Source organism: Schistocerca gregaria, chromosome 7, assembly GCF_023897955.1.
Source record: "Schistocerca gregaria isolate iqSchGreg1 chromosome 7, iqSchGreg1.2, whole genome shotgun sequence".
In the NCBI taxonomy this organism is placed as follows: Eukaryota; Metazoa; Arthropoda; class Insecta; order Orthoptera; family Acrididae; genus Schistocerca; species Schistocerca gregaria.
Window position 1 is genome coordinate 89,913,148 of NC_064926.1, and position 12,444 is coordinate 89,925,591.

At 41.2% G+C, this 12,444-nt stretch overlaps 1 protein-coding gene across 1 annotated transcript in view; it reads right to left on the bottom strand.

Moving 5' to 3' along the window:
• Positions 1–12,444, bottom strand: part of LOC126281292 (ras-specific guanine nucleotide-releasing factor 2-like) — a 1,771,818-nt gene that overhangs the window by 715,187 nt on the left and 1,044,187 nt on the right. The window contains exon 8 of the mRNA XM_049980119.1: positions 7,467–7,592. Within this exon, the coding sequence (XP_049836076.1) occupies positions 7,467–7,592 (126 nt within the window). The remainder of the gene's footprint in view (positions 1–7,466; positions 7,593–12,444) is intronic.

Here is a 12,444-nt window from a genome sequence, read left to right on the forward strand (position 1 = left end):
TTTAAACTCACTGTGCACAAATTTGATGGTAACCTAAATTTACTGTGACAGCAATGGAGAAGGTTTGCAACGCAACTACACAGGCAGTATTAACGTTGTCATTTTAAGTAATTGAGTAATTTTTATGAAATATATTTTGTGAATATTTTCTTATGAATAACTATGATTTTTTTAATTTAATTGCAATGTTTTAAAAGAATCATGCAGTAACATTTAGTGAACATGCTTATTTGAAGCAAGGAACATAGCCGCTGGGGGCGGACGCGCACACTGCAGGGGAGTCTGCTGCGAGCGCTGAGTCGGACAGAAGCGCTCAGGCGTGGCGGCAGCTAGCGGCGTGTACAGCGGCACACTGTAAGGCACCAAGCCGGAAGAACCGTATGTCATGGCCAGCACAATCATGGAGTTAAGAGGGCACAGTGCAAAAAGCATCAAGAGGAACTGTCATGAGAGAAGTGCGCTGTGGGCCCGAAATTGTTTATTGCAAAGCGACGCTAGGAAGAGCCTGTTGCCATGCGTTGTCGGCGATTGTTACCTTACGCAGCACCAGCAAACACGGAAGTAAGACCAGACTAGCTTCAATATTGAGAAGCGTATCAAGGCTAGCCAGTGTAGTAGTTCCGTTCTGTGAATCATTATCAACCTAATGCTGCGTTACAAGTGCTTAAAGCTGTACAACCACCAAGCAAGGTCGTATCCTGCCATTATTAATTAAAACCGAGTGTTGATGATAACAAGACTAAGCTTACTGAGTTAATTTAATTCTTATGATTTTTTTTTAAGTAAAAGTTATCAAAACTTGCAAAATAATTGAGACTGATAAAAATAATGCATTTTTTTTTACTCAGTGAAATATTCACTTAAAAATCAGTATTAGTATTCAGTAGTTGTGAAAACTTAATTTCAGTGAGTTTTTAAAGTTTACTGTAGACGAGACTGTTTAATTTCTTTGTGTGATCAATGATTTCTGCTCTCATTTCCGAGATACGTAACTGTGTTATGCAGAAGTTAATCAGTAGTTATTTACCGAAAGTTTCGCACCAATATGACAATTTGCTTATTTAAAATTGTAGGAATACTAACAGTAGGCATTATGAAAGGTTGCCTGAAGCTATTTATTACTCAAACTGAGTGCCAATTCACAGTCAAGTGGATATGCTTGTAAGGAGAGCTGCCCAGCGATCGGATCGACTATTTGAAACCAAATATACGGTGATGTAGGTTAACATCCCAGGTATCACATCCCGCAGCCGTTCACCCCGGTGGACTCCCGTTTACGAGTAACTGACGAGAAAAACATTTCGGAATTCTGTGTGATGTTCAGCAACTTTAAGGAAATTGTATCACACTGACTGACTGTATTGCAGTGAATAGAATAACAACTTCAGACGCAGCGGATTGTGATTTCAAATCTCGTCAAGAGTACAACATTTTTATTTTTAAATTTTTATAGAATTGACTTTAATCACTAGTTTTATTCAAGTAACTACTGTAATTTTTCATTTCGGTACCTTTGTAGCATCATTTTAATCATCATACGAAATTTTTCATTTACTTCATTTTTTCTTTATATCATTTTACTCCAATCGAAATTTTCGTAAATATGAATTTCATTAAATTTTTATATTATAACATTCAATTACTTGAAATTCCGATCTATCAGATAGAAAACAAAATACTAAAAAAATATATGTATATTGACAGTGCAATAGTGTGAAAAATGTATTTTTAGTTAGTATATGTTCAAATTTTTTTGCACGGTAATCGTCATACAAATATTTAAAGCATAGCCTAAATATCTATTGCACTATGGACAAAATAACACAGCTGACGGTTCAAATGAAAGAAGGGTTTATAAGCAAATCGAAATACAAGCAAAATGACAAATAGACAAAATGAACACAATAATGTGGACGAAAAAACAGGGAGATAAGACAAAAGAAATTAAGTCGAAATTAATACATAAAATTAATTAAAAGTACATGGAGAAAGATTTCAAGTAGAAAAAAAAACGATAGGAAGAAAAATGAGAGCAAATTAAGAAGTTAATAATGAGATTAAAATTATGTGACAAAGGAATGTATGTGAAAAATTATATTTAAATTAATTAAGAGAAATGACAATGAAAGTCATTTCGATAAAGATTTTAAAAACAATAAAAACAGCACCTGAAAAGATGCGAACCCAGAACCTCCTATTTGTGAACCTATTATCCTATCCATTAAACCATGTAGCCATACTAGGCAATGCCACTTTTTTAATGGTATTGTCACACAAAACTGCGAATCTTTTTTTGTCAATTACTCGCAAACAAGGGTCTACCAGGGTGAATGGTTGCAGTGTGTGATACCTGGGATCTTAACCTACATAACCGTGCAGATGGTTTCAACAAGTCAGTCCCACGGCTGAAGATGTTTCCTTGTTAGCGCAATTCATTTTACTGACTTCACGATTAGATTTATTTCGTGTTGCTAACTCTGATACTGAATCTCAGCTCGAGTCAGTGTTACTGTGCCCGTTCCTGGCTGATTGTCTTGCATTAATTATTACGTAAATACTTTTCCAGACTGATTAATAACTGTACAATATTGTTCGCTTACACCGTGAACTGGCGGCCATTTACGATAACCAATGCAACCTAAACTAGAAAAATATTTAACTTCATTATCTGAAATTTCACTAACTCCTTTCCAGTTTTTATCATTTGTCAAAATTATTTCGATCGTTATTGCATGGAAGTATTCGCGTAATTACGATTCGGCTATAACTGAACCTACACTTTTTTTGGATTTAATTTGATCCTCGAAATCGACGCTTTTTTCCCAGACAGCAGGGATATTAGGAACACATGCATCAATTGTTTCAGTTATCCGAAAGAGTAGGTCCGTTATAGTTCGTCTTTGAAATCTGTGGCACTTCTTCAGAAATTGCGAAAATTCTGTACTGATGACCCCCCCATATATATATATATATATATATATATATATATATATATATATATATATATATATATATGTGTGTGTGTGTGTATGGATATATAGGACAACTCTATCAGTCACATCGGAATTTCTTCGTCAGCAATATTCATCTCGCACGTGTGTGTGACCAGCCTTTCAATTTCTGCGCAAATGTCTCATGTCTCACAGTTGACTACGGACCTCGGCAGTATTGACCCCTGCTTGAATGAATGGAAGTTCACCCCATCTGAGTCTATGGTGGGCGATCTACGTCTCGAGTGGAGCTGCTTTCAGCATCGGAATATATTTTGGTACTGTCCACAAAACTTCGGTTAATCTAACTTTTCCATTATATGCGTGAAGACGTCTGTGTTGAAATCCGACACATCTTCAGAAACTTAGAAAATTGTGTACCGGCGTCGTACATGCACATACTGGACATGTTCATTAGTGACATCTGAATGTCTTCACCCGCCGACTAGACGCGTGGCAGAGTATGAGGTAGCGTGCCTGGGGCCAACAACATCTATGTCTACAACTACGTGATTACTCTGCTATTCACAATTAAGTGCCTGGCAGAGAGTCAGTGAACTGCCTCCAAGCTGTCTCTCTACCGTTCCACTCTCAAACGGCGCTCGGGAAAAACGAGCACTTAAATTTTTCTGTGCTAGCTCTGATTTCTCTTATTTTATCGTGATGATCATTTCTTTCTATGTAGGTGTGTGTCAACAGAATGTTTTCGTAATCCTAGGAGAAAACTGGTGATTGAAATTTCTTGAGAAGATCCCGTTGCAACGAAAAACACCTTTGTTTTAATGACTGCCACTCCAATTCACGTATCAAGTCTGTGGCACTATCTCTCCTATTTCGCTATAATGCAAAACGAGCTGCCTTTCTTTGTACTTTTTCGATGTCATCCGTCAGTCCCACCTGGTGCGGGACCCACGCCGCACAGCAACATTCCAGAATAGGGCGGACAAGCGTGGTGGAAGCAGTCTCTTTAGTAGACACGTTGCACCTTCTAAGTGTTCTGTCAATGAATCGCAGTTTTTGGTTCGCTCTACCCACAACATGATCTGTGTGATCGTTCCAATTTAGAATATTTGTAATTGTATTCCTAAGTATTTCGTCCCCCCCCCCCCCCTCCCCATGAACCACGGACCTTGGCGTTGGTGGGGAGGCTTGCGTGCCTCAACGATACAGATAGCCGTACCGTAGGTGCAACCACAACGGAGGGGTATCTGTTGAGAGGCCAGACAAACGTGTGGTTCCTGAAGAGGGGCAGCAGCCTTTTCAGTAGTTGCAGGGGCAACAGTATGAATGATTGACTGATCTGGCCTTGTAACACTAACCAAAACGGTCTTGCTGTGCTGGTACTGCAAACGGCTGAAAGCATGCAGCTTTACTGTACGATTAAATGATGATGGCGTTCTCTTGGGTAAAATATACCGGAGGTAAAATAGTCCCACATTCGGATCTCCGGGCTGCGACTACTCAACAGGACGTCGTTATCAGGAGAAAGAAAACTGGCGTTCTACGGATCGGAGCGTGAAATGTCAGATCTCTTAATCGGGCAGGTAGGTTAGAAAATTTTAAAAGGGAAATGGATAGGTTAAAGTTAGGTATAGGGGGAATTAGTGAAGTTCGGTGGCAGGAGGAACAAAACTTTTGGTGAGGTGAATACAGGGTTATAAATACAAAATCAAATAGGGGTAATGCAGGAGTATTTTTAATAATGAATAAAAAAATAGGAATACGGGTAAGCTACTACAAACAGCAAAGTGAACGCATTATTGTGGCGAATATAGACACGAAGCCCACGCCTATCACAGTAGTACAAGTTGATATGCTAAGTAGCTCTGCATATGACGAAGAAATTGATGAAATGTATGAGGAGATAAAAGATATTATTCAAATAGTGAAGGGAGACGAATATTTAATAGTCATGGGTGACTGGAATTCAAGCGTAGGAAAAGGGAGAGGAGGAAACATAGTAGGTGGATATGGATTGGGGCTAAGAAATAAAAGAGGAAGCCGTCTGGTAGAATTTTGCACAGAGCATAACTTAATCATAGCTAACACTTGGTCCAAGAATCATGAAAGAAGGTTCATTACATGGAACAACCCTGGAGACACTAGAAGGTATCAGATACATTATATAATGGTAAGACAGAGATTTAGGAACCAGGTTTTAAATTGTAAGACATTTCCAGGTGCAGATGTGGACTCTGACCACAATCTGTTGATTATAAACTGTATATTAAAACTGAAGAAACTGCAAAAAGGTGGGAATTTAAGGAGATGGGACCTGGATAAACTGACTAAACCAGAGGTTGTAGAGAGTTTCAGGGAGAGCATAAGGGAGCAATTGACAGGAATGGGGGAAAGAAATACAGTAGAAGAAGAATGGGTAGCTTTGAGGGATGAAGTAGTGAATGCAGCAGAGGATCAAGTAGGTAAAAAGACGAGGGCTAGTAGAAATCCTTGGGTAACAGAAGAAATATTGAATTTAATTGACGAAAGGAGAAAATATGAAAATGCGGTAAATGATGCAACAAAAAGGAATACAGGCGTCTCAAAAATGAGATCGACAGGAAGTGCAAAATAGCTAAGCAGGGATAGCTACAGGACAAATGTAAGGATGTAGAGGCTTATCTCGCTAGGGGTAAGATAGATACTGCCTACAGGAAAATTAAAGCGACTTTTGCAGAGAAGAGAACCACTTGTATGAATATCAAGAGCTCAAATAGAAACACAATTCTAAGCAAAGAGGGGAAAGCAGAAAGGTGGAAGGAGTATATAGAGTGCCTATACAAGGGCGATGTACTTCAGGGCAATATTATGGAAATGGAAGAGGATGTAGATGAAGACGAAATGGGAGATACGATACTGCGTGAAGAGTTTGACAGAGTACCGAAAGACTTGAGTCGAAACAAGGCCCCGCGAGTAGACAACATTCTATTAGAACTACTGACGGCCTCGGGAGAGCCCGTCCTGACAGAACTCTACCATCTGGTGAGCAAGATGTATGAGAGAGGCGAAATACCCACAGACTTCATGAAGAATATAATAATTCCAACCCCAAAGAAAGCAGTTGTTGACAGATGTGAAAATTACCGAACAATCAGTTTAATAAGCCACAGCTGCAAAATACTAATACGAATTCTTTACAGACGAATGGGCAAACTAGTAGAAGCCGACCTCGGGGAAGATCAGTCTGGATTCCGTAGAAATACTGGAAGACGTGAGGCAATACTGACCCTACGACGTATCTTAGAAGCTAGATTAAGGAAAGGCAAACCTACGTTTCTAGCATTTGTAGACTTAGAGAAAGCTTTTGACAATGCTCACTGGAATACTCTCTTTCAAATTCTGAAGGTGGCAGGGGCAAAATACAGGGAGCCAAAGGCTATTTACAATTTGTACAGAAACCCTAGGGCAGTTATAAGAATCGAGGGGCATGAAAGGGAAGCAGTGGTTGGAAAGGGAGTGAGACAGGGCTGTAGCCTATCCCCGATGTTATTGAATCTCTATATTGAGCAAGCAGTAAAGGGAACAAAAGAAAAATTCGGAGTAGGTATTAAAATCCATGGAGAAGAAATAAATAGTTTGAGGTTCGCCGATGACATTGTAATTATGTCAGAGACAGCACAGGTCTTGAAAGAGCAGTTGAACGGAATGGACAGTGGCTTGAAAGGAGGATATAAGATGAACATCAACAAAAGCAAAACGAGGATAATGGAATGTAGTCGAATAAAGTCGGGTGATGCTGGGGGTATTAGATTAGGAAATGATACGCTTAAAGTAGTAAAGGAGTTTTGTTATTTGGGGAGCAAAATAACTGATGATGGTGGAAGTAGAGAGGATATAAAATGTTGACTGGCTATGGCAAGGAAAGCGTTTCTGAAGAAGAGAAATTTGTTAACATCGAATATTGATTTATGTGTCAGGAAGTCGTTTCTGAAAGTATTTGTATGGAGTGTAGCCATGTATGGAAGTGAAACATTGATGATAAATACTTTAGACAAGAAGAGAATAGAAGCTTAGATGGGTAGATAACATAACTGATGAGGAGGTATTGAATAGAATTGGGAGAAGAGAAGTTTGTGGCACAGCTTGAAAAGAAGAAGGGATCAGTTAGTAGGACATGTTCTGAGGCATCAAGGGCTCACAAATTTAGCACTGGAGGGCAGCCTGGAGGGTAAAAATCGTAGAGGGAGAGCAAGAGATGAATAGACTAAACAGATACAGAAGGATATAGGTGCAGTAAGTACTGGGAGATGAAGAAGCTTGGACAGGAGTAGCATGGAGAGCTGCATCAAAGCAGTCTTCTGACTGAACACCACAACAAGAACAACAATGTGACTTGTGGCATTTCTTAAGCGACATCATCTTCACCAAATCTCCTGTAGCGGCAGCAACGTGCTATGTATGAGCGTCGCGTGCAGCTGTGAAGAAAACTGCTCGGCTGCAGAGCACGGGCGCAGCGTGGCGCGGCGCGGTACCGACCTCATCGTGCATCTGCCGCGACAGGTTCTCCAGCTGCTGGCGGGCGTTCTGCAGGCTCTTCCTCTCCACGTGGTCGTGGGGCGTGTGCGCCAGCAGCTCGTGCAGCGTTATGATGTACCTGGGCACCTGAAAACGTGCTGCTGTCAGACCAAAGTGCTGTGTGTGTAAATTACCGTTACAAACTTCTGGGAATTGTAGATGGGAGCGACTACGTAAAATTTTGAATAGCAACCCACGTCCGCAAACTTCGCCCAACGACTCTTTAGAGCGTCAGAGTTATACGCGCCGGCGCCTTTAAAGGCGCGATTTCTAGCACTTGGGCTTCGCGGCGCGACTCTTCACATGCGAGCGATAAAAAAATGTCTGTCACGAAATTTCGTCCGGCGAGTACATCCGGCAGAAAAAGGAGTGGCAATCTGGCAACACTTTAACCACATGTACGGTAACTACCTCTGTCAGCACACCGTTCTCGTGCTGTATAGTTGGTGCTGTGGATAGACTTTTGGCTTAGCATGCAATAGGTCGATGGCTCGTTCCTGGGTTGAGGCCTATGTTTTTTATTTGTAAATGTAGTGCAGGTGGTACGGTACCTGGCATCTTAATCGTCAACAGCGATTGCAGCGGGTCTTCTAGAAAACACTTGCACTTACATACTACAGTCATAGAAATAGAAGATTGGTCAACTTTGAAAGACGCCCTTTTCATGTCATGGAATTTCAGAATTACCTCACATCCACTAGATGAGAAACCTGTTTTCTTTGTATTCTCCTCCAATGGTGCCAGAGATTAGTAGCAACTGTGGTGTCACCGCCAGGCACCACACTTGCTACGTCGTAGCCTTTAAATCGGCCGCGGTCCGGTAGTATACGACGGACCCCGGTGTAGCCACTGTCAGTGATTGCAGACCGAGCGCCGCCACACGGCAGGTCTAGTCTAGAGAGACTCCCTAGCACTCGCCCCAGTTGGACAGCCGCCTTTGGTAGGCGATGGTTCACTGTCTACATATGCTCTCATTTGCAGAGGCGACAGTTTAGCATAGCCTTCAGCTACGTCATTTGCTACTATCGTACCTAACAAGGCGCCATATTCAGTTGCTACTCATGTTTTCAGAACAGATAATATTGTGAATTAGGTACCGTCAAGAGCGACGTTCATCATTAATGGATTAAAGTTAAGTATCAAACTACTTACGTCCGCTTTCTGAATTCTCATTTCTTGTCATGTTGGACACCTTACGTCAGTATAGTTCTTCCCTCCTCACGCTAACCTGCGTGAGCTAAAACACGTGCATTTCGGCCTCCACTAGTAACACGGTGTTGGCTCTTCTGCCAACACAACAGCAACTATTATTTTTGCCTTGTTCAGGTCCAGACATTTCGTCAGGGCCTTACGTTGCGAATAATTTCCAAACCTGGTTACTATTTGTATGTGTTGTCACCATGGTCCCATGCCTTTCAACACTTCCTGGCAACCTCTTGCTGTTTATTATGTATTTCAATGCATTATTATTATTATTATTATTATTATTATTATTATTATTATTCTATCGATGTGACTGTGGAAACATCACGTCTATTACCGTTAAGGACACAGTGTAATTCGAAACAGAACCTTTCACAATTAGCGATGTCGTTATGAATCATGCAGAACACCATTTGTCAGAGGGGTAATGCGTATTACATGGAACAGGTGTATCTTTAGCATCTTTGAATTGATATTGTTTCTGTAGTTATTCTGTACTATGACAGGTGATTTGCTTCAACTGTCCCTTTCTTATTTGTCTAATCACGTATTTATGACGTTCAGAGTTACAAAATGTTGTAAATTTAGGGTACATGTGACGTAAGAAACGGCATATATTACTGTATGAAATTTCAGAATGAAATTAGCAAATAAAAAAAATGCACCCCAACACAGCATCGAACCCACGACAACCTGCATGCTTACCCAACACTCTACCGTCTACACCAACTGTGCAACATCTAACGTTTGCTGACAATGCTAGTTACTACCATACATGTGGTTACAGTGTTGCCATATTGCCACTGTTTAACGTCCTTTTTCTGCCGGATGCACTCACCGGACGAAATTTTGCGAGAGACATTTTTTTTTTATCATTGGCATGTGAGGAGTAGTGCTGCGAAGCCCGAGTGCGTGAATTTCGCTTCACTCTGTATACAGGGCCGTTTCTTTATGACGTTATAAACTTCCTAAGATGATGAAGAATAGATGTATGAATTTATCCCTATACCGGAAACGAAACGAGTCGAAAGTTATACGCAAAAACCGTTTTGATACCTCCGACAGTGCAGCTCTGAGCACTTGTTCATCTTCGCTACTGTGAAACACATGTCATGTGCTCATAGCTCCTCAGGTATGCATTTTAGACCGCACGTTTACTGGACATTTTTCCTTGTTTTGGCCCATACTATCACCTCTCACTGTTGCTTATCCTAAAATCATAGTAACAACGGTACCAGTACACGTATCGCACTATCAGAGTATCACAATGGTTTTCGCTTATAACTGTAGACACTTTCGTTTCCGGTCTGGGACCCACACCTCAAACTGATACATTTATTGTTCTCCGTCACCCTGGAAAGTTTGTAACATCATCACGAAATTACCCTGTATATACAAATAGCGTTTGTATACCACTAAGTAATAATATTTTTTGCATGTGAAGTGAGACATACAAATGCTGTAAGAAAGGTCGTGTAACTATGAAATGCACAAAGACAGTGTTTTATCCATACAATCATGAAAATAATAGTTTAAGAAACGAAGACAATAATGATCTAGCTGAAAAATAAAATATACCGTTGTACGATAAGTGTTCATCTGCGATCTTCAACCGATTTATATACGTAAAGGTTCTCTCTCTCTCTCTCTCTCTCTCTCTCTCTCTCTCTCTCTCTCTGTGTGTGTGTGTGTGTGTGTGTGTGTGTGTGTGTGTGTCTTCCAAAGCGTTATTACATGTACTACTTTTCCCGGTCTGTAATATAATGTAATTTACAGAGATGACGTCAAATAGATAAATCAAAATGTCAGTTGAGTTTTATTTATATAAGTATTAAACTTGTGTCAAATAATCCCAATTTTCAGAGTTATACAACTGTCAGCATCGGGGCGAAAACAGCTTCACTGGGGGGCTCTAGTCCGTCACCATTACGCAGCAGACATAAAATTTGCATTGCAGGCACAGTACTATCAGCGTAGATTGTTTCGTAACTTATCTTTTAGCAAAGCTGGAAATGTCGACCAGGCAGTTTTATTGACGATTTTTCCAACCCTTTTAAGGCATTGTGTGGAATGAGGCTTCGGCCTGCACTACGACTAGAGGAAGACGACTTTCATTACAAAGAATGACCTAGCACTTTGAAACCAAACTGGCAGGTAAAAGCATTTTTATTTTCACGAGTAATTGTCAATGTCCATTTGGTTGCGTTCCAAAAATACCGATCGTATGTAGCTTAAAATTTGCACAGCGTTGCTAGAGTGTTTTTAACTGTTTTATAAGTTGTAGCAATATTACGCTGAAATGGTAATATTTAATCAACATAATAGTAACATTTTCAAAAAATATACAAAACAAATTTAGTCAGAGTACGGGCACATTAAAAACATACATTTACAGGAGTCAGCGCCTGTAACTTTGACGCTCTCTAGCGTTGTCGGATGAACTCTCCGGACATGGGTTTCTATTCAAAATAGTGTGTACTCAGTTCCGTCCACAAGTCGTAGAAGTTTGTAACGGGAATGAACTCCCTATATTTATTGGTAACATTAGTACGTCAATTACAAACGTCAAATTAAATCTGACTCAGTTATTCGACATCCGTCCCTCGTTATACAACGTGTACCCAAATGCCTCCGACAAATTATCGGGTGTCGTTCAGAGAGATTTTCTGAGTCTTTTAATGTGAGGTGCGGTGGCTCAGTGTGCGGTAGCTCGGTACTGAGTACTTCTCACCAAGACCTGTGCCATTAAAATTGCTACAGTAAGCAGAAACGCAGATGATAAACAAGTGTTCATTGGACAAATATATTATACTAGAACTGACATGTGATTACATTTTCACGCAATTTGGGTGCATAGATCCAGAGAAATCAGTACCCAGAACAACCACCTCTGGCCGTAATAACGGCCATGATACGCCTGGGCATTGAGTCAAACAGAGCTTGGATGGCGTGTACAGGTACAGCTGCCCGTGCAACTTCAACACGATACCACAGTTCATCAAGAGTAGTGACTGGCGTATTGTGACGAGCCAGTTGCTCGGCCACCATTGACCAGACGTTTTCAATTGGTGAGAGATCAGGGCAATGTGCTGGTCAGAGCAGCAGTCGAACATTTTCTGTATCCAGAAAGGCCCGTACAGGACCTCCAACGTGCGGTCGTGCATTATCCTGCTGAAATGTAGGGTTTCGAAGGGATCGAATGAAGGGTAGAGCCGCGGGTCGTAACATACCTGAAATGTAACGTCCACTGTTTAAAGTGCCGTTAATATGAACAAAAGGTGACCGAGACGTGTGACCAATGGCACCCTATACCATTACGCCGGGTGATACGCCAGTATGGCGATGACGAAAACACGCTTCCAATGTGCGTTCACCGCGATGTCGCCAAACACGGGTGCGACCATCATGATGCCATAAACAGAACATGGATTCATCCGAAAGAATGACGTTTTGCCATTCGTGCACACAGGTTCGTCGTTGAGTACACAATCGCAGGCGCTACTGTCTGTGATGCAGCGTCAAGGGTAACCGCAGCCATGGTCTCTGAGCTGATAGTCCATGCTGCTGCCAACGTCGTCGAACTATTCGTGCAGAAGGTTGTTGTCATGCAAACGTCCCCTATCTGTTGACTCACGGATCGAGACGTGGCTGCACGATCCGTTACAGCCATGGTGATAAGATGCCTATCATCTCGACTGCTAGTGATACGAGGCCGTTGGGATCCAGCACGGTGTTC